The sequence below is a fragment of the Pituophis catenifer genome, unplaced genomic scaffold (genome assembly GCF_029215685.1).
Source record: "Pituophis catenifer annectens isolate HBS135680 unplaced genomic scaffold, rPitCat1.0.hap2 SCAF_14, whole genome shotgun sequence".
NCBI lineage: Eukaryota > Metazoa > Chordata > Lepidosauria > Squamata > Colubridae > Pituophis > Pituophis catenifer.
In genome coordinates this window covers 21,002,955-21,027,637 of record NW_027256894.1, presented here as the reverse complement: position 1 = coordinate 21,027,637, position 24,683 = coordinate 21,002,955, and the positions used below count along the sequence as shown (strand labels likewise).

At 44.3% G+C, this 24,683-nt stretch overlaps 1 protein-coding gene across 2 annotated transcripts; it reads right to left on the bottom strand.

Annotated features, from left to right (window-relative positions):
* Positions 1 to 283: 283 nt before the first annotated feature.
* Positions 284 to 22,537, bottom strand: PSTPIP1 (proline-serine-threonine phosphatase interacting protein 1). 2 transcript variants are annotated; one of them, XM_070953516.1, is made up of 15 exons: positions 22,505 to 22,537; positions 16,222 to 16,322; positions 14,379 to 14,453; positions 9,383 to 9,417; positions 7,915 to 8,021; positions 7,537 to 7,599; positions 7,350 to 7,448; positions 6,907 to 6,952; positions 6,485 to 6,564; positions 5,507 to 5,605; positions 5,283 to 5,379; positions 4,217 to 4,307; positions 3,644 to 3,714; positions 1,700 to 1,830; positions 284 to 922 (listed from the first exon to the last, which is right to left on the bottom strand). In XM_070953516.1, exons 1-15 carry the CDS (start codon positions 22,535 to 22,537, stop codon positions 791 to 793), a joined length of 1,260 nt encoding a protein of 419 aa, XP_070809617.1. In that variant the 3' UTR covers positions 284 to 790. The 2 variants fall into 2 exon arrangements, with proteins under 2 accessions (XP_070809617.1, XP_070809618.1); XM_070953517.1 differs by having other exon boundaries at positions 1,700 to 1,800.
* Between the last annotated feature and the right edge of the window lie 2,146 nt (positions 22,538 to 24,683).

The following is a 24,683-nucleotide window of genomic DNA, read 5'->3' as shown; positions in this document are numbered from 1 at the left end:
TTTTGGGGTCATAAATAGCCACTACAGTTATAGATTGCAGCGGGTAAATAATAGGTGTAATACTGTATTTTAAACTCCTGCCATCATTTCTGCCCACCCGGCGTGTTCAAACTCAAATAATCATACAAGGTTTTGACAATATTTAATGCAATGAAAGGACTCTCTGGAGAGATCTTGTGGGTTTTTGTTGTTGTTTTTTTTTAACTTCCTTTTCTCAGTTTGGGGGTCAGGTTTCTCAGCTGCTAAAAACGTCAGACGTTGGTGTTTGCATGCACGACAAGAACAATTGCAGATGCATTTTCAGTGAAAATGAATCACCCTGAATCAAAATTTGCAACGCTAGGGAAAGGATGGTGGTGGTGTCACCCATAGCGAGAGAGAAATGAAAGCATCGTTTCTGGAATTGAGATCTAACCGTTTCAAAAATGCACTTTAATCAATGGCTTATTGTAAAAGTCCACTGTGTTTCCGTCTCCACCAACGTTCAGTGGAGAATGGCAAAGACAGTTTTTTGCAAAATTTGCCGTGTAGAAAACGGGTCAAGGTTCTACCGGAAGAATGATGGGATCGGAAGGGTACCTGGATTTAAGCAAGGCAAAAAGAACCTTTGGGATCATACATTTCTAGGGTGAGAAAATCAGCGCGAGTTTGGATGTCTTTTCTTTGATAATTGTCCTTCAAAAACATAAAAAGACGGGGTGGCGTTTTATGTTAAAAAAAGAGTAAAACTTGATTTTTTAAAAGAGATTTCTAGCCGGTAAAAATGCAGCACTCGGAAGTGTTCCTCCCATCAAAGTCTCTCCAGATAGGAGCCGGGCACAAATCCTTGCTGCCCGTCCAGTTCTACGGTCCACCAGCCGTCTTCCCCGGCTTCAATGATGTTGACAATATCGCCTGCTCGGATGTCCAGCTCATCCTCATTCTGGAAAAGGAATAATGGAAAGAAATGGAAAAATCTCTTCAGGTAAGACGCAAAGGTTAAGATGGAATAAGCATGCAGATAGTCCTTAATTTAGGACCACAATTGAGCCCAAAATTTCCGTTGCTAAGCGAGACAGTTCAATTCGTTTTGCCCCATTTTATGACCTTTCTTGTCACAGTTGTTAAGCGAATCACTGCAGCTGTTAAGCTAGCGACCCGGTTGTTAAGTGAATCTGGCTTCCCCACTGACTTTGCTTGTCGGAAGGGGATCGCAGGACCCTGGGACACTGCAACTGTCATAAATATGAGTCAGTTGTCACGTGTCTGAATTTTGTTCACGTGACCACGGGGATGCTGCAAAGGTCATAAGTGTGAAAAACAGTCCTAAGTCACTTTTTTCAGGGCCGTTAGAACTAAGAACAGTCATTAAATGAATGGTTGTAAGTTGAGGGCTACCTATAAAAATCGAGCTAAATTGGAGTCTTCAGGGTAACTTAGAATGATGATACCTTCAGAGTAACTTAGAAATATTTCTCTCTCTGGGCACAGTGAGAATATATCTGCTGAACAAAACTCCGCACTGGCGACAGGAAAGGCATCCGGCCAGTAAACACTCAGCTCCATTCAGTTGCCCAGACTCCATCCCACAAGGGATTATGCGGTCATTAAAAGTAGAGTAACTTAGAACGATGATCCTTGAGAGTTACTCTGGAGTAACAAATGCTCTTTGTTACTCCAGCCTCAGTTAAAACTCTTTTAACAAGGGTTTGAGGCTCACCTGGGCTGTGTAGTCATAGAGAGCTCTGTAATCATGGTCCATGGCAGCGTTGACCTCGGCCACGTGAACAGCTGCATAGACGACGTCCGCCCTTTGCTCAGCTTCGAGGGAGGGGTAAATGGAATTAACTCCTGGCAGAGGCAAAAGATTTTATCTAAGTTCCAAAATTTTATATCTTCTCCGGCCGGACTTGTAGAAGTCCAGAGAATGTATTACCATGGCGCCACCATTCCTATTTCTAAAATCCGTCTGTTACTGTCAAGGTGATGACACCCTACATTCCTAACACAAATGAACTATTTCTGTTTCTAAAAATTTCACCAGCTGTTACTTTGAGGGGGAAAAAAATCAGAGATACTTAAATTTTAAAAAAGTGTATTTGAAAGGCTTCAGGACTGGTTCAGGCAAATTGAATTCTGCCTTTTCCCAAAATCAGGTTTACAGTCTCCATCCTAAAAAGTTTCTGCACTGTGTTTCCTGAAAATTGGTCCGTTGTTAGGATGTTTATATCTAGTTTTCAGAAGTTTGGGAGGCTGGGAAGGTTCTGACCTAGGCTTCCTTAGAAATCAAACAGCACAAACTTAGTCCTGGCAAACCTCTTTAATTCATACGGCTGTAAATTACTTTCATTTACAGTCCTCAAGTCTTTCAGAGGAAGGTTATCAACACCCACCTATCTCACGTGGAATGCTGCCAGAGAGCTAATTGCCAGACGCAGGGCAAGGCTGTTGTGGTTTGCCAGCAGCCTGCGGAGTTGGTAGCGGAGTCGGACAGCGAGGAGGCTGAGGAAGAACATGGGCCAGTCCTGGAGGCTGGGGAAGGCCCGGATGAGGGCTCTGCATCAGAGGCAAAGATGGGGCCAGGGCCATCGGGGAGTGATATGCAGACTTCGGAGCCTCCAGAGGCTGACAGTAGAGAGACAGAGGAACAGGAGGAGCCTGTTCCTAGTGCACGCATGAGAAGAACTGCCAGAAGGCAGGAGCAGATCAAGCAGAGAGAACAATTCAGGAGTAGGGCCAAAAGATGATTGGCCCCTCCCATAAGGCTTAAAACAGACCAGCAACAGCGTTTGGGCTTTGCCGGAAAACAGCGTTGGTAACTTCGTCGTCGTCTTTGTCTACATCTTGTATTTATTTTTGTATCTGTGACTTCTGAACGTTTGCCAAGAAAGGCCTTTGGCAGTTTGCCTAATTGGACCAAGGTTTGCGATAGGACTGAGGAATTTGTGTTGGGAGGAATTTGCTTTAATTGAGTTGAACGACGCTGGGAATGAAGGAATTCTCAGCTGTTCGAATAAAGTTTTGTTTTTTCACTGACTGATTTTTCTACTACTTACTTCGGCCTGGGTCACAACAAAGGCCAAACTTGGCACAGAGTCACAAAAAGAATTTTCAAATCTTGAATTGGCCAGATGAACTAATTGCTTCCTGCAAAAGCTCATGTCCCGTTCGCTTCTCTTTTATGTCTTATGGGAGGAGCCAATCATCTCCAAGCCTTACTCCCAAGTCGGCCCTATTTTCTTAATTGTTCCTGTCTCCTGGCAGCTCTGCGCATGCGCACACTGGGAACAGGCTCCCGCTGTTCTTCTGCCTCGCTGATGTCAGACTCCAGAGGCAGCAAAGAACTCCCAGATGGCCTTGGCCCCCTCTCTGCCTCCGACTCAGAGCCCTCGTCCGAGCCTTCCCCAGACTCCAGGACTGGCCCACATTCCTCCCCAACCTCCTCACTGTCTGAATCTGCTGCCAGCTCTGCTGGCCGCCAGCGGGCCACAACAGGGGAGATGGGATTAGTCCAACTTGAAAGCCAAAAAAGAAGAATTTTTGGGTGTTCCCACAGCAACATTCAACCCCTTAGGAAGACTTGATAGCAGAACCTGATTTAACACAAGGATGCTCGGACTTAAAAAATTACTGCATTGGTCCTTGGAAAAGCCATCCTACATACCAGTTGGGGGTATTGTGGAAATAATGTTATCCGGAGTATTCCGTGTACTGCCATGCAGCAAGTCGGAGAACCTGTGGATCAATAGGAAATATACCATGAGCCTTTCAATGACGCCACTTCCTCTCTCTCTGTTTTCGACTAAGAGTGAAGCTTTGCTCTCAAGGACAAGATTTGGGACAAGGGAGACAAAAACAGCCAAACACAAAACAGCTTTTTAACGCCTTCCTCAATGCTATTGTAACACGCATTCTCAGTGTTTGGCTATTTTATTTCTGGTATGTGTCCCTCAGGGCTATTTTAGAGAACAGCAGCCATAAATAAATAAAAATACACTTTCAGGCAGACATTCTCTACAAGCAGCTGGCCAAACACCACTTCAGAAGGTCACAGTGGATGTCCCCACTTTGCCCTTCTCCTCTTAATTTAGCTCATGAGTTGGAAATCTTTCTTGGTTCTCATTCAAGGAAAGGGAAACAGCTACTCCAAGGCAGCTTCTGACAATTGGTGGAAATTCAAATGGTAGAACCATTGAATGGTTAATGGAAAACAGCCGTCGTAATGACAATTTACTACCTTTTCATCATTCCGCAACTCTGGGTTGTTGGGCTGTTGGAGTTTTTCGCAGGTCCGGTTCTCTCGTAATAATTCTCGTAGCCAATGGCAGCTGTTTTCAGAAACAAGAAGAAAGATAGGAAAATGGGACTGAGGCGGCCTTGGTGCTCTCTCTGCGCTTGGTGATTTTCTTGCAGGCGTCTCATGACCTAGCTAGGCAACGCCATCAGTGATTTTCCACCCCCAGAAATCTCGTGCCAGCCAAGAATGAATCAATCTTGTGGTAACCCCGTAGTCAGCCTTATTTTTTTAAAAAATCTCCCCCTTTAATCGGGGGTACAATTTTCACTATCTAAAACAGTGTTTCTCAACCTTGGAAGCTTGAAGATGGGTGGACTTCAACTCCCAGAATCCCCCAGCCAGCGCTGCTGGCTGGGGGATTCTGGGAGTTGAAGTCCACCCATCTTCAAGCTACCAAGGTTGAGAAACACTGATCTAAAAGATGGTTATATATATTATATATATATATATTTATTAAATTTATATTCCGCCCTTCTCCCCGAAGGGACTCAGGATGGTGAACAGCCGACAATTAAAATAGCACACAATATAAAATTATATTATATTATAAAATTATATTATATATTAATTATATAAAATTATGAGGCTGGGTGTCCTTCTCTAGGTGCTCTCCCCAAATTCACAGCCAAAAATGGTCATCCCAAGGTTAGGGGAGGCTCAACTCAATCTTCTATAAGCCAAGGTTTCCCCAGACCTACCATGTTTCCCCCAAAATAAGACCGGGTCTTACATTAATTTTTGCTCCAAAAGACGCATTATGGCTTATTTTCCAGTTAGGTCTTATTTTGGGTGAAATACAGTACTAAACGCCTCCGTCTGGCTGATGATCTTAACTGGGGCTTATTTTGGGGGTAGGGCTTGTATTACGAGCATCCTGAAGAATTATGCCAGGGTTTATTTTCCAGTTGGGTCTTATTTTCGAGGAAACAGGGTACTTATTATTTTCCCAGATGTTATTGTTTTTTCAAGACACAATTAAGAAAAGAGCAGTTCTGTGCAGAGAGACCTGGTGCTTCTGTTCCCGTCATCTTATTCTGAACGAAGGCGTTCATATCGGACTCCACGTTGCAGTTTTCCAGGCTTACCCGAACCTCTTCATAAAGCTTTGAAAAGAAAAAGGGAAAAAAGTCGATTTATTTGAAAGGAGCTCTTGCTTATGGCTTTCAAAGCAAATTCTCTAGTTGAACTGTTCGCAAGACAAAGGACTACCTCCGCTGGACTTTCTCTTACCTCATCGTCTTTCACGCACTGCATGGAGAGTTGATTGCAATGAACCCAAAGAGAATTCCGTAGGATAGTGATCCGATCACATTCCTGAAGCTGGAAAGCCTAGTTTAATAATAATAATAAAGTAAATTATGGGATCCTGTCACAAAATGTGATAACAGTAAAACAAAGCTGGGTCGATAGCACCGAGCTAAGCCAAAAAACCATGGTTTATAGACCAAACTTGGCCAACTTCGTGCAACAGGCTGAAGCTATCAACTACAATGATGGTGGTTGACGATTGAACTGATCTATTCGCCTAGTGAAATAAACAAATGTTCTGTCAATCACAAGTCTTCGACTCACACATTGTCCCAAAGATGCTTTTTCAAAAGGCAACTGGGCTTTCTTTATTTTTCTTGAAGATGTTTCTTTTTTCATCCAAGAAGCTTCTTCATGTCTTAAGAAGAAGCTTCTTAGATGAGAAGTGGAATGTCTTCAAGGGGAAAAACAAAAAGTCCAGTTGCCTTTTGAAAAAGCACCTTTGGGACAATGTGGGACAACCAGGATCTTGAATGACTGAGGATCTCCATAGACCCAAAGCCAGAAGTTTCCAAACTTTCTCAGTTCTTGGCACGCTTAGTATCCTTTTAGTGGTGCCTCCGAGTTTGTAATTTGCATGGTGTCCAACAGATGTCAAGTATTGCTGTATCATCCCGCAGAATTTGGGAACCACATCCCTAAAGCCAACCTCCATAAAAAATTCTATAGCTTGCTTTGATGGCTGATCCCTGGCAAGGAAAAGGATTGGGATGTAAGCCAACTATGGCCGTATCTGAGAAGCAAATGCTGGTCATTCCTTGGGTGTTGGAGAGAAACCATGTTGAGTGTGCCTGATTACCCACCTTTGGGTGAGAGGAAAAGAGACCTCCAGTAGCATCTCACCATGATCAAGGTCAAACCTTGTCAATTCTCTGTTGATGGAACGCAACAGCTTCATACCTCGCAAGTACTAACGTGTTCTTGTTCCCACGTGGTCCTTGTGTGGTCTAGTGTCTCGATGTTCTGTTTATACACTTTTTCTGCGTGAGAAAAAGCAAAGCAGTCCGATCACAGAAGTATTAGTGTTTTGCGCTTCATGGATAAAACGAACCTATTCTGCGGTTCATGGACTAAAAGAAAAATATCCTGAAGTAAGAAGAGCTTATCTGGAGAAGATTCCTCCAAAAGGTTGAATTGCAAGTCAGCCTTTTATTTTACTCTGTTTTTTAATGAAGGGCACAATTGCATTTTTGGTTTATTCAACTCTTAGTTCTTGGAGCTTTACAGGTTCAAATGGAGGCCTGGAAGATCCCATCAAAGAGATTCATAAGGCGTGTCTCTCTTAGAGTAGAACTTGTTTTCATAGGTGCTTAAAATGTTACCTGCTTCATTGGCAGAGTCTCTGGACTGTTTTGCTTTGGTTTGGCTCTGAAAGGTGAAAAAATGAACATTGGTATGGGAAGGAAGGGAGGAAGGAGAGGGGGAAGGAAGGAAAAGAAAGAAAAAGAAATGGAAGGAAGAGGAAGGAAAAAAATGGAAGGAAGGAAGGAGAGGGAGGAAGGAGGAAGAGAAGGGAAGGAAGAAAGGGAGGAAGGGAGGGAAAGAAGGAAAAGAAAAAGAAATGGAAGGAAAGAAAAAGAAAAATGGAAGGAAGGAAGAGGGAGGAAAGGAGAGGAAGGGAAGGAAGAAAGAGGGAAGAAGGGAGGGAAGGAAGGAAGGAAAAGAAAGGAAAGAAAAAATGAAAGGAAGGAGAGGGAGGAAAGAAGGAGCGGAAGAGAGGGAAGGAAGGAAGGAGAGAAAAAAGAAAGAAAAAACTTGAAGATACCTTTTCTGTTTGTTTCTGGTTTCCAATAGCACTTATCCTCTCAAAAGCCTGTTCCGCCTCATCAGCATCTTTACATTTCTGGTCATAGGCCTTCTTGGACTGCGTGCAGAAAAATGTGCACAATTACAGTCATAAGTCAAGGACCTGCCCGTACAAACATCTTATCCTCCAAGAGCAAGTTCCTTACCTCCATGGTTTTCTTGAACATGAAGAGCTTGTTCTTGTGTATCCGTTCCATCGTACTCTCGTACTGCAAGAAAGATGGCATTAAGGATCATCATTTTGTGCCTTCCACAAGAGCTGGAAACCCAGTAGTCCAACTCTTTATCAAAGTTCCTATTCCCAAGGCAGATTTTCCAGGCTGGGGGCTCTGCCATTTTTGGGCACCACTCAAGGAAGAAGTTTGGGTTCCAGGGAAGTTCTTTACTGAAAATAAGGCAGGATAAACGAGTCTTTTGAAAGCCTTTGGACCTGCACCAAAATGGCCATCATAAATTTGTTTAATAAATAAAAAATAAATCGTATTGGCTTGTTTCACCTCTGGAAGCTCCGGCTTCTGCCTCACCTTTTTCCGTTGTTCCTTCTGCCTTTCTCGGAATTCTTCTAAGGCTTTGAGTTCCTCTTTCAACATGAGGGCCAGCTGGATGTGAGAGTTGCCCACGCTTTCAATTTCTGTGGATGAAATGCAGAATTGGCCTTTGCTGAAATCCTGCCTCTTGATATGGAACATCGCTTACATGGGTTAAGGGGAAGTTCTGGAAGGGCAACAGCATCAAAACACAGGAGCATACAGGTAATGGAAGCCTTCTCCCTTTTTGTAGGCATGCTATGTACATCATACAGGTGAAAAGAGTCCCCCACCCAATTTTGAGGGGTCCTTGGTGTTCACAGACGTTTCATTTCCCAAACTAGGCAACCATCATCCATGCTAGAAGGGAGTGGCATTTGCTCTTTTCCCTTCTAGCACTGATACAGTTACCTAGTTGGGTCATGAAACGTCTGCAAGAAAACAAGCAAGCTCAGAGAGCACCAAGGACCCCACAGTCGTCATTCTCCTCTCCACAAACCCCAATCAACAAAACCACCTCCTGAGGCTTTATCCATATATATATAAAAGCGAAATACCATTCACGCATCATTACGAAATCTCCAGAACAGTAAAGCCTACAAACTTGAAATTTGGCACGTATGTTCCTCTTGGCTTCTAGGTGCTTGCTAAGAAGGGACCATCAGAGCATTAGTATTTCTTATTATTAACAGGCTCTGATGCTAATTAGTTAGACGTTCTATTCCCCCTCCCCACCTGAAAAGAACTCTGTTCCAACTGCCACTTGGGCATGGGCGTGGCCAGCGCATGATTCATCCAGCTTGCGGGCTGGGAGTTTAGACATTCTACTCCCCACCTGAAAGGGAGAGAAGGGAATAAGACAGGAGAGGTCTCTGGGGGCAAGCCTAAGGGAGAGAAGGGGATAGGAGAGGATCAATGGGGCCAGCCTGAGAGAGAAAAACCGGGGATAGGAGAGGAGAGGCTTCTGTGGGGCAAGCCTGAGGGAGAGAAGGGGAGAGGAGAGACCGATTGTAACTACTCATTAATTTTCAAGCTGTAAGTGTCAATTTATCAAGCCCGATCATATAGTTTCATAGCAGAGCATGGGCATCTAGCTAGTATCATATATATACAACTCAACAAAGTCCATTTTCCTCTCATTCATTTCTGGGCATCCCCTTTGCTCTTGATAGCATTCTCCCACTCAGTCACTAGAGGACACTAAAAGAGTACAGAAAACTCTGACTCTCTTCCACCATCTAGTGGCTAGCCTGAGTTCTGCAGTTCAAATTGAATGTGTGGTGAAAATAGTCACTCCCTACTCAATCTTAAAAGCCCATCGGCATGAGTAGGAAGTATAAGGTTGTCTTTTTCCAAACGCTGTATGAATTTTCTTTGCAGAGAAAGAAAAACTCTTTAAAAATTATTAATTCGATTATTAATTTTGCTGCCAAATATCCCCGACAGACCTTGCTAATATACTTACGTAGCTTTAGGATTTCAAACGAAGCCTTTAAAGTGCTGAGGAGAAAGAACAAAACTCATCAATTTCCTTCCTGTCCAAAGACTTTCGTCAAACTTGAAGTTCTCTATTATATTTTGAAGAACAGGAATGTGTCAACAATTGTAGACAGCCAGGGCTGGAGAAGCCCACAGTCCCACCATCCAGAAAAGCAATTCCAGAAAATATTCAGAGCCAGATTTCAAATGTCCACCACCACAAATATATGGCTGGTCTGTCTATATCTATCTATCTATCTATCTATCTATCTGCCGTGTTTCCCCGAAAATAAGACCCTGTCTTATATTTTTTTAACCCTGAAATAAGCATTTGGCCTTATTTTCGGGGAGGTCTTACTATTTTGGGGTGGATGGAGCAAGATGGGGTTCCTTTTGCCGTCTTACCTGATTTCCAGCTCTGTATTTAAATATTTTCGGGGAGGGCTTATTTTCGGAGGTTTATTTTAGCTATTGCACTCAAAAGCCCGATTGGGTTTATTATCAGGGGATCGGTGGGTTGCCCCCGGTTCAGACCGGTTCTCAAGAACCGGTAGTAAAACTGTTGGGAGGCCCCGCCCACCATCCCGGATGTCATCATCAGCAATCTGCGCATGCACAGAAGCTTCTGCGTAGAAGCAAGGCATGCACGATCCCTTTGTGAACCAGTAGTAAAGGTAAGTAGAACCCACCCCTGCAGGGGATGTCTTATTTTTGGGGAAACGGGGTATCTATCTATCTATCTATCTATCTATCTATCTATCTATCTTTGGGCAACATCAAACGTCTCCATTACGTAGGACAAGTGTGTAAATATATTAAAAAAATCCAAGAGAAGCCTTCAATCTTTCTTCTAATAGTCCAAATGAAAGGTTAAATATTGGTAGGAGAAGAACCTACCACTAGGTGGGGGCAGAGTTAAGAGAGAAATCAGTTTAGAATCCCTACGTAGCCACAAGCAAATTGAGTCTGATTCCCTCTCTTCGAATTCCATTGATCCTCATCTAACTTCCAAGCAGGTTCTGACCATGAATTCAGAAGATTCCTGCAGCATACGCTTTTAGCAATGAATACGTTTAATTGGACCTTCACCCTGGTCTTTCACACACAACCGTATTAATCAGTTGAATTTCTTTCCTATTTAGCCTACGCATTCAGTGCTTGTCCTGAAGCTGCCAGTTGACTAAACCTCAAGCCGTATGTGCTTTTTCCATCCCTATCAACAGACATTATTTCCATTCGGGTTTTTTTTTTTGCCTGATGAAAATGAGTATAAAATAAGTTTCTCGTGTTTCTTTAATGCCCCCTTGTGGTATCTTTTGAACTTTTTTTTCTAATTAAATTCACATTCCAACTAACTCTGCATGTAACCACTAGACTCATCCTGCAGGTGTCAGGTGAGTGATGAACTAAGATTCATTTAACTCTAGATACAGTACATTATCATTAAAGAGAAAATGAGTCCATTGTGGATTTTTGAGGAAGAAGTTATTATTTTTTTCTCATCAACTGTAGCACTGAAAAAAAATTGTATGGCAAATAAGTATATTGCACCATCACGTCACCTTACAATCTTTTGCTAGAAGCAGCCTGAGCTTAGATCTGAACTCTTGAATACCTTAAACTTTGAGGGTTTTCTAGCATTTTGGCCTCGGTGTTTAAATGTATTTCTCTTTCACAGCAAATGATTACAGATGTTGTATCACGAGTAACAGAATAACAGAGTTGGAAGGGACCTTGGAGGTCTTCTAGTCCAACCCCCTGCTCAGGCAGGAAACCCTACAGCACTTCAGACAAATGGTTGTCCAATCTCTTCTTAAAAACTTCCAGTGTTGGAGCATTCACAACTTCTGGAGGCCACTGGTTAATTGTTCTCACTGTCAGGAAATTCCTCCTTAGTTCTAAGTTGCTTCTCTCCTTGGTGAGTTTCCACCCATTACTTCTCCATCCTTCAGGCGCTTTTGAAGAATAGCTTGAACACCCCCCCCCCCTCTTCTTTGCAACAATTGTGTAATAATTGTGTGACTAAAGAACTTTGAAAATCAAATGAAATCTTTATTTCGATCGCAGACCAGCATAAACTTTGAAGAACACGGTACGCCCTTAAAGGGAAGACCCAAAGCAAAATGCATCTCGGCACTGCAATGCCAGTTCTATCCCTTGTGTCTTTTCATGCAACACGGAGTCACAAAAACATTTGAGGTTGCATGGTTGACATCACAAGAAGTTCCATCTCTCGGTGTCACCCTCGTTGGGAACAGATTGCGATGGACTTTGTGATGCAAGAAAGGGACAGCAGATCCCATTAAAATATTGCCCAAGCCTTATATTGCTTCAAGGTTTACACAATCCCTTCCCTCAAAGAGGAAACGCACAGCTAAAAAATTATGCTTTGCATAATATTTGCTCCGGCGAATTTCTCTGTGGAGAAAAGCCAATCATTCCTCTCGACCAAAAAGAAATTCCATCTATCTCTTATTCTGCTTGCCTCTTTTGCATTCTGCAAGCCACTTTTTTGGGAGTAGAAGTGAAGCTTTCTAATTTTTCAAAGTGCAGCAGAAAACATGACGTACCAATATGCTAACCTTATGTAAAATATAGGAAGTCGATTTGTGTACAATTGGAGGTGCAAAACTCGCCATTTACAGTAAGCGTGGGACTATTTGTTCCTTGTTGCCAAGGAACCATTAATCACTTCTCGTTTAATGTCCCAAACCCAAACAGGAACTGATATTAGTAGTTTTGTGAATTGAGTCTTTGTCTTTAAAAAAAAATCAAGAGGACTAGAGCCTCAACTGTTGCCTTGGGAAGCAGATACCTCATTCATTCATTCCATTCATTCATTCATTCAAAACATTTACATAGCCAGCCATCTTAAAATGAAGCTCTGGGCAGCTTACAGTCCAAAAATAAGATAACTGAACAATAAAAATGCAAGAAATAAAAGCTCAGGAACCAGTAAAACCAAAACAGAAATCTGGGTAAACAGTAAAACCTCCTGCTTAGGCAGGAAACCCTCTACTCAGACAAATGGTTATCCAATCTCTTCTTAAAAACCTGGAGCATTCACAACTTCTGGAGGCAAGGAGTTCCACTGATTAATTGTTCTCACTATCAGGAAATTTCTCCTTAGTTCTAAGTTGCTTCTCTCCTTGATTAGTTTCCACCCGTTGCTTCTTGTCCTGCCCTCACGTGCTTTGGAGAATAGCTTGACTCCCTCTTCTTTGGGGCAACCCCTGAGATATTGGAAGACTGTTATCGTGTCTCCCCTAGTCCTTCTTTTCATAAGACTAGACATATCCAGTTCCTGCAACCGTTCTTCATATGTTTTAGCCTCCAGTCTCCAGTTTGACTTCAACTCTCAAATGAAGTCCCACTGGGGTGGATAACGGTTGGTTTTAAGACCTCAGTCCATCATTTACTGGATCTAAACCGAAATCGGTTTCTTGCAGGGATGAATCGTGCAATGAATAGGAAACGGATCAGCCGGCCCCCTTTTTGCAGCTATGATTCTATATAAAGCACATTGGCACAGGAAGTATATACAGTAAACCAGCAGATCTATTTTTCCTGTTATTATGAGTCAGAATTCGTATCGCTTCGGCTGCCTTAGAAACCCTGAAGAAATAAAGTTCTAATGGCATCTGCTAACCCCCTTTTTTGCCTGACAGTGAGATTCTTTCTGTTGAAAGAAACTTGCATGTCCTTTCTATAGAAGCTAAGCTTTTGGGAGAATTCGCCTCCTGAGACCTATTTAGCCATTCTATTTCTATAGCTGTCCATCTCAAACAAATGATTCTGGATGCTGAATGGTCATAACTAGCCCTCATCCTTTGTAGTTTGAGGAGAGCCAGTGCTGGGCAGAAGGTTGGACCAGAAGACTTCCAAGGTGCCTCCCAAGCAGGGGTGAAATGCTCCCGGTTTGGACAGGATCGCCCGATCCAATAGCGATGGTAGCGGGTGGTTCGGAGAACCAGTAGCAAAAATCCCTGCGCAGCTGAGCCCCGCAATCATTTAAGCATTTTTTCTACAACCTCTTCCACCGAAAAAATGCTTTTAAAAGTTTTTTTAAAAAAAGCCCCTGATGATCCCGCGGCTCAGCTGGGATCGTCAGAGGCTTTTAAAAGCATTTTTTCTACAACCTCTTCGGCCGAAAAAATGCTTTTAAAATTAAAAAAAAAAGCCTCTGATGATCGCGTGGCTCAGCTGGGATCGTCAGAGGCTTTTAAAAGCATTTTTTTCTGCAACCTCTTAAGTTCGTAGAAAAAATGCTTTTAAAAGAAAAAAAAAGTTGGCCACATCCACCCAGTCACATTACACCCCCCCACCAAGCCACGCCCACAAAACAGGTAGTAACAAATTTTACATTTCACCACTGCTCCCAAGCCTACGGTTCTAGGGTCCTCCTATTATAGCCGTCATAATTTCCATACACCATCCAGGATTGGGTCTCCTAGAGGCGATGGGCACCATGGTGTCCATAATAGATGGGTCATAGAATCATGGAATGCACCTGGGAGGTCTTCAGGTCCAACCTTCAGCCCAGTGCAGGAAGAGACAAATGGTTACTTCTCAACCGTGGCAACTTTGAGATAGGTGGACTCCCAAAATTCCCCAGCCAGCATGGGCCATAAAAACATCCATAGGAATACACTGTTTCGCTTAATTACTGCCTCATTCACTGAACAATTGTGATATTCACTCAACAACCTCCACAAAACAGTCATAAAATCAGGTCCTGTCACACAAGTGCCTCAAATTATGATCATCATGACTTACGATGGGAATTCAACCACCGGTAACTGAAAGCTACCCAAAGAATCTTATCAAGAGTTAGATCAATAGTACTAGCTGTTGCCCATCCTGGTTCTTACGTTCTATCAACCCCCAAATACAAGTCCTAACCATCAATTCATAACGTAACATTGACTTTTAATATAAACAAAGAAATAATGGGATTTTATGTGACACCGAAATGGACTTACTTGATTTCGCTTTGGCCTCCTGCTTTCCGAGCGATCTGAACCAGCTCCTTCCCGTAACGTTCTTCAGCCTGGGCCCTGTTAAATAAAAATCCCGTCTTTATTTGCCACTCAAGCCATGCTGGGCTTCCATCTGTTTCTGAACTCCATCCTTCCCGTGGCGCGTAATGAACAAATTTAAGAGTTGACTAGGCAAGGTCTTAAAACCGTAGAAGACGGCAAGGGAAGAACTTTGATGGCGGCCTTCTTGACAAGAAGGGTCATGTTCTTTGGAGGCCATGGTGGGATCAAACAGAAGATGAACCTTCTCTGATGCCTTCTGCTTGGTCCACATGATGTGCTCATGTGAGCTTCATATTCAGAGTTGCTAATGGGAAGGGTCTTCACTGCCTTTCCCATCATCTATCCTGAGAGGAAGGTTTGCAGGAAATACAGCTCCACAGTTGTGCCTCGGTAGCTGCTGAAGCCACCTAAAATGTTTCTCTTCTAGGAAAACAGGTGCCACCTGGTGTCACCTGGAAGGTTGATTTTTTCCCCCCATCCAACTAGATTAGTTATCAAAAAGTTCCAAAGCTTGTGATCTCAAAAGTGGGCTAAAAAAATCTAACCATCATCATCTCTAGACATCTGAAGAGTGTGAGGTGGAAGAAAAGAGACAACTTACATTTTTTTCACCTCATTGCAACCTTCATCTTCTGAAGGGAGATCCTTTGGTCTGGATTGAAAGCAATCTTCTGCTTGCAAAGAGTGTCCTCCACCCTAATCTTCTCATCCCCATCCTTTTAAGGGAGCCACTGGATCCAAAGCTCTTCAAATTGCTCTGAGATGCCTTCTCTTCCTCCTCCTCCTCCTCCTTTCCACAATATTTCCAGCCCACTAAACTCCAAGATGAAGGCAGCTTTTCCATCGGGCCTCAGAAATCTTTACTCATGACTTCTTAAAATAACTCTGATGAGAGGCAAATCCCAGGTCGCTTTAGACTCTGAGGTGATTCATTTGTTTTCCATACACCCCGAATATGTGATAATTTAGACATAGACTTCTCCAAATCTGAAGACATCTGATGAACATCTTCAAATTCGGGCCTTAAGCAGATATAACAGATTAACAAAGTTGGGAAGGACCTTGGAGGTCATCTAGTCCAATTCCCTGCCCAAGCAGGAGACCCTCCACCATTTCTGACAGATGGCAGTCCAATCTCTTCTTGAAAGCCTCCAGTGATGAAGCTCCCACAACCTCTGAAGGCAACTTCTGTTCCATGGTTGATTGTTCTCACTGTCAGAAAATTCCTCCTTATTTCTAGGTTGAATCTCTCCTTGTTCAGTTTCTATCCATTATTCCTTGTCTGGCCTTGGAAAACTGCTTGACTCCTTCCTCTCTGTGGCAGCCCCTCAAATATTGGAAGACTGCTATCCTGTCTCCCCTGGTCCTTCTCTTTATATAGACAGTCCTTGACTTACAACTACAATTGAGGGGCAGAATTTCTGGCTGTGTGATTAACAGCACTTTGCTTAACAATGATAGCCAAAAAAGTCAAGAACTAGGCAGGACTCACTTAAAAAAACCTTCTTGCTTAGCAACGGAAATTTTGGTTCCCGTTGTGTAAATCAAGGACTATATTGTAATACCGAGACGACTGGGGAAACGCCTGCCTGGATATGACAGCTGGCATCCAGTGTCCATATGGGTGAGGATTCTTGAAAGTTTACATCCCACCGAGGGAGAAGAACCAACTGGGGAATCTGACTGAGATCCGTATGAGCAGAACACAAGAGCACTTTCGAAGCCTTCGTGCAACTCCCAGCTCCCACTCTTCCCCTCCCTCCTTCCTACGCTTCGTATTTACCTCTGCTTGATCAAGTCTTCGACGTCTTTGCACATTTTCCTTCCATCCAGCAAATGCTGCAGGAGCGCTTCGTATCCGGAGTGAAGAGTGAATTCTTTGCACTAGAAGAGGAAGAAAAAAAAACAACAACAATTCTACCACCTTCTCTTCCCTGCATTTCCAAGCTCCGTTTGAGACCAGCAGAATCATCCCTCAAAGTTGCCCCCGGTTTGTGGGGGCAATAAGCTGACTTTGTATAAAATATACAAAAGAATGAAGGCTATTGCTTAACGCACTGTAAGCCGCCCTGAGTCTCCGGAGAAGGGCGGCATATAAAAATAAATAAAAATAAATAAATAAATAATAATAAATAAAGACCCTATTAGTCACTGCTAAACGCTCTGATCAATTCCAAGGGTCAGAAGACCCTGGCCGTGTCCTCCTGTTTCCTTCCAAACGAAGATCATCCAAGCACGATTTCCCCAACTACCAAGTTTCCATCTTCGGATCTAAACATATCAACGGTGCAAGCAAGCAATTCAATTCCGAGCAGATTAAAGCTCAGGAGCCAAGATCCAGAGATTTCCGTTAATGCAACCTACTTCAGTGAATGGTGGCTCTGCCAGAGTAGAACTTCTCAACCTTGGCACCTTTAAGATGGGTGGGCTACAACACCCAGAATTCCCCATCCTAATATTTTCTAGCCACCATTCCAAGAGAAACACTGGAGCAATGAAAATCAGGATCAGCCTGATTTTGCCAAGAAGCACGAAAAGAAGACACCGCCCTCCCCCCAAGAAAAACCTACAAGTGCGTTTGCCATCCGTACGTTGGCCTTCAGAAAAGCTGGAGCCTTCACCACCCGGAGGGTTGCAGGAGACTGCTGCCCATCTACACGCCAGCCAGGCTGGAGAACTTGCCGTTCAGACGCGGGTCAGGCAAATGTGACTTCTTCACCCAACTGTCTTCAAGGCTGCTTTGGGCTGGTTGAGTCACCAGCGTCAAGTCAAGGGTTGAACTAGCAGCCTTTTTCCAGGGGAAGAATTATCATCACCTTTGGGAATTCAGGAACGTGCAAAGCTATCATCTTCTGAGTCGGGCATGTCGTTCGCTTAGACCAGAGGTCTGCAACCTTAAACACTCAAAAGAGCCATTTGGACCCGTTTCCCACAGAAAAGAAAACACCGGGAGCCACAAAATCCTTCCCGTTCCTGACAATTTCTTCAGCGGCCACAAAACTAGCATATGTAGTTGAATTAAACGTTCTGAAACTTTTCTTTTCTTGGATTTATCCACAGTTGGACTACCAGGGGTTGAAAAGCTTAATAAATCGTGTGCCGGTGGGTGTCGCACATTGGTGGTTGTGACGCATATTTTGAGTGGCAGGGAGCCACAGCAGAGGGGTGAAAGAGCCACATGCAGCTCCAGAGCCGCAGGTTGCTGATCCCTGGCCTAGACCAGAGGTCTTCAAACTCGGCAGCTTTAAGACTTGTGGACTTCAACTCCCAGAATTCTCCAGCCAGCTATGGTTGGTTGGTTGGTAGGTAGGTAGGTAAGTAGTCAGATAGATAGATAGATAGATAGATAGATAGATAGATAGATAGATAGATAGATGGATGGATGGATGGATGGATGGATGGATGGATGGATGGATGGATGGATGCTATGCTGGCTGGAGAATTGTGGAAGTTGAAGTCCACAAGTCTTGAAGCTGCCACATTTGAAGACCTTTGGCCTAGACCCTTCTGGATCTCTGGACTTGATCTCTAGGGGGAGAGGTTTCCTCAGCACCTTCAGGAGGTCAATGACTAAATTTGGGGTCCTCTGTTGATCCCATGTTTAAAACCACAGGACTCTACCGGCCTCCTCCTCCAACGTGCCTACAAGCCACTCCACTGGAAACTGTAACTGAAAGACCTTTTGCATCCAAATGGGGAGAAATGAATCATCCTGAATCTGGTGGAGCTGCGCACGGAGATTTCCATTGCGGTTTCATATTGTATCACATTTTTTTTTCATATATTTCAATATACACATCCCCAACAGGATGAGGGTACAACTTCTGACCCCTCAGGCAATTTTTTATACCTCCGGAGTTTCCCTTTACCAATATTGACCATATGATTATGTCTATGCAGGTATCGGATGTCAGATGTTCAACTCAGATTCATCTTCCTCATGGCTTTGGGCTTGCAAAGATAGTTTGATACAGTGATGAAATGTAAAATTAGTTACTACTGGTTCTGTGGGCGTGGCTTGGTGGGGGGCAATGTGACTGGGTGGGCGTGGCCAACTTTTTTTTTTTTAACTTTTAAAAGCATTTTTTCTACAACCTCTTCGGCCGAAGAGGTTGCAGAAAAAAAATGTTTTTAAAAGCCTCTGACGATCCCAGCTGAGCCACGCGATCATCAGAGGCTTTTTTTTTTTTTTTTACTTTTAAAAGCATTTTTTCAGCCAAAGAGGTTGTAGAAAAAATGCTTTAAAAAGTTTTTTAAAAAGCCTCTGATGATCGCGTGGCTCAGCTGGGCATGGGGGGCGGGTGCGCAGGGATTTTTGCTACTGGTTCTCTGAACCACCCGCCGCCATCGCTACCCGGATCGGATGATTCGATCCGAACCGGGAGCATTTCACCCCTGGTTTGATAGATAGATAGTGCTGGGGAGAGAAAGAGAGAGGAGGGGAAGAGAAGATGGATGGATGGATGGATGGATGGATGGATGGATGGATGGATGGATGGATGGGAAAGACGATAGAGCATGACAGAAGATGATAGCTATCTGGCTGGCTGGCTAGCTGGATGGATGGATGGATGGATGGATGGATGGATGGATGGATGGATGAACAGATGGATGGATGAACAGATGGATGGATGAGTGGGCAGACAGGCAGGCAGGTTGATAGATGATGAGTAATTGATAGATGATAGATGAAAATGAATGGATGGATAGATGGACTGAATAAATAGACCAGTGTTTCTAAACCTTAGGGACTTTTAAGATGTGTGATCTTCAACTCCTAAAATTGGCTGGCTGGGGAATTCTGGGAGTTGAAGTCTACGGATCTTAAAGTTCTCAAGGTTGAGAAAGACTGAGATAGACCATCCAGTAGGTAGGAAGAGACAGAGAGAGAGAGAGAGATGAAAAGGAGGAGGGGAAAAAATGATCACAAACAGGAAGACTAACCCACCAACCACCAAAAGTCAGCCCCACCCCCCACAATGAACGCACTCTTCTTTGAGCTTAAGTCCTCCCGACCCATCCAACAGTCCAAATTCAATGCTTCTCCCTCTCATGAACCCTTCCCACCCCCCTCCAGAGCAGCGCCTCCCTCTCCTTCTCGCAGCCCTTCATTATTAAACCGAGGCAGACATCACCCCCTCCCACCTACCCCAGCCTCTTCCGTGCAAACCACAAGGGCTGCCTCGAACTGCAACTGCTAAGCATCGGTGGGGCCGTTTCCTGCCGTGCTACGCTAGAAATGCTGCATCCTTAAATAGGCACAGGTTAGATGTCAAAGGAGGGCCTCAACTCTCTGTGGGGGGGGGGGGATGTGAGAAAAAAATATATGGAAGTATGCCTTCTCCTGGGTCTTTTGCAAATCGTGTCTCCATCACTCAAATTTTGCCTGCCCTGTTGCTTGTTCCGGGTTGTTGTTTTTTTTTGTTTGCAATTCTCCAAATGTTGCAATACTCCGCTTCAAACGTAGAGCAAAATGCATATTTTTAACACGCAAACCTGGCCTAAGGTGTGTGTTTTAGCTAGGGATGGATGCCCAGGCTGATCTCACTTTTCTCTCACCATCTCATTTTCCTGGGGAGGTTTTTTCCCCTTCCATTTCTGTATCAGTTTGATCGAGCTCTACACACCCATATGCACCCTGATATTTTGAGAGATATGCAAGCATATGGAGAGGGGCTCTACGAAAATCAGGCCCTGTAAACTAATCACAGTTTCTTTTATTAATTTTTTTTTTCCCCCAGAGAAAATGCTGGTGTCCTTAGGAATGTTTAAAGGCCATGCAAAGGAAGAAGGTGAAAGGAAAAGGCAAACATTTAATGTAATTTATCTCACAAATTGTCGACAGGGCCTGACTTTTGATAAAACTGGTGTATGTATCTTTGTATCAGGAATGAAATTCTCCCTGTTCAGACCGGATCACCCGATCCAGTAGCGATGGCGGCGAGTGATTCGGAGAACCGGTAGCAAAAATCCCTGCCCCCCCCCCGCATGTCCAGCTGAGCTGCATGATCATCAGAGGCTTTTTTTAAAAACTTTTAAAAGCATTTTATGTACAACCTCTTCAGCCGAAAAAATGCTTTTAAAAGTTAAAAACAAAAGCCTCTGATGATCGCGCAGCTCAGCTGGGATTGTCAGAGGCTTTTAAAAGCATTTTTTATACAACCTCTTTGGCCGAAAAATAATTGCCTTTAAAAGCCTCTGACGATCCCAGCTAAGTTGCCTGATCATCAGAGGCTTTTAAAAGCATTTTTTTCTGCAACTTCTTAAGGTAGAAAAAATGCTTCTAAAAGAAAAAAAAAGTTGGCCACGCCCACCCAGTTACATTACCCCCACCACCAAGCCACGCCCACAGAACCGGCAGTAACAAATTTTACATTTCACCTCTGCTTTGTATGTATGTGTGTGTTTGTTGGTATCAGAGCAGGAAGGACTATTGCGTATATTTGCCACCTTGAGTTATTTATAAAAATAATAAAGTCAGGTTAAAAACGAACATACATAAATACAAGTATATTCACTTGTATCCGTGTATAATGTATATAGAGCTTTTGCAAAATTCTGCATGCTTTTGAGTAAAACATCGCCAAATGCAATCAGTGGCGCATCCCACTTTGGCCTATCACAAAACTCCCATTTTTTTAAAATGGAAAACCTATCCTGCAAAATGCATTAAAAATGCAAATAATCCTCCTCCCGTTGTCCGTTTTAGAAACCATTAAGCACAGCGAAAGGTGGACTTGCTACAATGGGATAAGGATAAAACCACGCCCTTTGCACGTTTTAAGAAACGGCTGATGGGTGCAGAAATGGAACAGACCGGTGAGCAAAAACTCACCTGAACTCACATCGACCATTCACTGGAAGAAGAAGAAAAAGCATTGCCCCATTTTTTAAAAATCTAGATTTAAGTGATGGGTGGAAGAATCAAGAACCAGCTAGTTTCAACAAAACCGTCAAGTCAGCAAAATATGAACTAAAAAGATGGCCATCAGCAATTCATAAAATCTTACTCAGATATCTGCTTCTGCCTTTGGAGTGCTCCATTTATGAGAAAGCTACAGGCCACCCAACAACCAGTTCCGTAAGGCCGATGCTGCTAACAACGAGCTTGCTTCCACCCAAACTAAACTCAACATGGTGGATACAGACTTGTCTTCAACCCGCGGAGACAAGGAGACACGGAAAGGTGTTTTCTCTCTCAACAAACAACCAAGGAACCTCCAAGGTGTGAAGCTGAGTCTTTGCAGAAAGATCCTGAGATCCAACACCGAGGGTTCAACAATGCTTCATCCACCCCTTCTCCATCTCCTTTGCATCTTGCACCTTGGCGGAAGCTTCTAGGTAGAGTCAACGCCCAAGCGTAGACCGACTCCCCTATGAAAAATCCAATGGCCAGGCACAAGGACTCATCAATGCCCTTTCAAGGATCTCTCCAAGGTCCAGAATTTAGATGGTGCCCAGCGCCCAACAGCTGGAGAACAGGAGAAAACCCTCTTTCCACCAACCCCTTCCGTTGGCCTTTCCAGAGACATCATCTTAAGTCTTGCAACCACCCAGAGGTTTTGCAACCTCCAGGGGTGAGGCCCGAGCGCCAGGGTGTGGGGCAACGATTTGCATCATACCTTTGCATTTTGCATAAACCACCAGCCGCGTGGTTGAGCCCTAGCACCTCTGGGTCTGCCCTAGCATTTTACTGGAGATAAGACAGAATTCCAGTTGTGCCGTAAACAAAAAATAAATAAATCCAGCTCCGCTTTGGGAGGGATATCAAACCAGCCTTTTGCCTTGGAGAAATAAAGCCATAACTGGCATTAAAAAGGAAGCCACCCAATGGGTGGGAAAGAAAAAAAAAGAGAGGCATTTTTTCAGGGCTTAACGCAGTCTTCCTTTCTTTGAGCATGGTGTTTGGAGGTTTTGGGTGGTTGTTTAGAGGCCCTCCACCAGCTCTTTTCAGTTTGCCCCAAAATAACCACAACACCCCCTAAAATCTCCCATACAAAGAACTGGGCCAGCTGTTTGCAAAGTTACCACCTCTGGAAGTCAGAACGCAATTTGTTGGCACTTACCCAGAAGGCATCTTTAAACTGCAGGTGCGTCATCTCTGACCGGTTAGATCTGTAGGGTGAAGCTGTGTGAAAGAGCTACCCTGCTGGAGTTGGCTGCTCTCTCTCTCTCCCTCCCTTTCTCTCTCTCTCTCTCTCTCTCTCTCTCTCTCTCTCTCTTTCTCTCTCTCTCTCTGTGCATGCACACGCTCTGGAGAGAAATCTTCTTTAGCAGCTTGTCTGGGATGGTTTAAGGAAGCTGAGCCAGGCCACTCGCTACTGAAAGCGAAAAGCACACCCCAAACCTCAAAGCTCTCCCTTCCTCTTGCCCCACCTCTCTGGGGCCGATGTCAAACTCCTTTCGCTTCTGGCCAAGAAGTGCGCCTTTCACAAAATGTGTGGAAGCACAGTCGTTGTCGCCATCCTCTGGGTGCAAAACGAGACACTTCCTTCCAACCAGTTGAGAGTTACGCTCCAGAAGGCAAAAAGGGAGCTAATTTGGACGGCAGGTGGAGGAACTCCTTAAGGGTTGGCTATGCCTTGTGGACCACAGAAAGAAGCACAACAGGTGTGTAAGGGGTGTGTGCTGGAAACCTTTTGCATTTTTTTTTTTTTTTTTTTGCATTCGTGTCTACGGGAAAGGCGCAGAATGGTAGAGCGACCAGCTCAGAATTGGTGCAAGAGCAGAATAATTTTTCACCCTTTCCATCGAGCGATGGAAATGCACAGCTCACACCTGGGTCGGGCTGAGTGTGCAGCTTTCAGTTGTGCGCTGTATCTTGTGCCACGCAAGCGGCATCATTTTGGGGCAAGGGCGAATAGTGCACGAAGGACAGCATAGCTCCCCTTAATTTTGGCTCATCCGTTGATCCCAAATCATTTGTGGGTCTCCAAAAGAGGGAGAGAAGATGGTTTGCATAGGAGAACAAAGTGTGAAAGTAAAACAGTTGCGTTTCCTCTGCGGCAGGAAGTAAAGGGGGAGTTACAGAGTGAGTTGCTAGCAGACGTAAAGACATTTATTTGCATAATGACTCAGGGGTGGCCTTTACTGTGCCAGGAAATTGAGCACCTCCGTTGTGGTCTCCATCCACGCTGCCCCGGGTGGACGACGAGATTTTCACGTCGTAGATTCAAACCCAAAATAAGGATGATTTGGAGCACCGAGAGTCTTCCGAACAAGGTTTCTGGGTGGTCCTTGACTTGCGACCGCTTCGAGTTACGACAGGGTACGTAGGAAAGACCGGCGGGTTGCCAAGGGCCTGAATTTACCTCACACCAGTGGTGGGATGCCCCCGGTTCAGACCGGTTCGCAAGAACCGGTAGTAAAAACGACGGACGGCTCCGCCCACCGACCCAGATGTCGACAGGAAGCTTCTGCGCATGTGCAGAACTGCACGGTCCCGTTGCAAACCGGGAGTAAAGGTAAGTATGCTTAACGCATTGTAAGCCGCCCTGAGTCTCCGGAGAAGGGCTGCATATAAATTAAAGCCAAAAAAAAAAAAAAAAAAAGTAGAACCCACCCCTGCCTCACATGACTGTGGGGAGGTTATGACGGTTGTAAGTGTGAGAACCAACAGTTGTAAGTCCCTTTTTTCCAGTCCTGTGGGAACTTTGAATGCTAAACGAATGATTGCTAAGCCGAGGAAACCATGTAGTGAGATAGAAAGGAATGGCTGTGTAGGGATGGAGGGTTGAGGACAAGATAAGGCCAGCATCAAGGGGGAAAAGACCCCATAACTGCCAGAGAGGGGTGGGCTATTGGAGATGTGAACTGCCCATCCTGCCCTCGGGGTCATTCACTTACATAGTAAGATGGACGGTGTACAAATGTGACTAATAAAATATATTTATGACACTTGATCCTTGCCAAAGATGCTGAATGAGGAAAAGAGCTAAAAGATTCCAGCTGGGCATTGCTGGATTTGCGTAGTCGGCAAGCACAGGTAGTCAACTTACGACCGCAATTCAGCCCGAAATTTCAGTCGTTAAGTGAGTTATACCCCCTTTTACGACCATTCCTGCCACCGTTGTTAAACGAATCGCCGGAGCGGTTAAAGGAGCAGCACGGTGGGTAAGCGAATCCGTTTTCCCCCCGTCGACTTGGCTGGCCAGAAGGTCGCAAAAAGGAAATCACGTGACCCCCCCCCCCCGGAACATTGCAACCCGTCGTAAATACGAGTCAGTTTGCCAAGCTGTCTTGAAT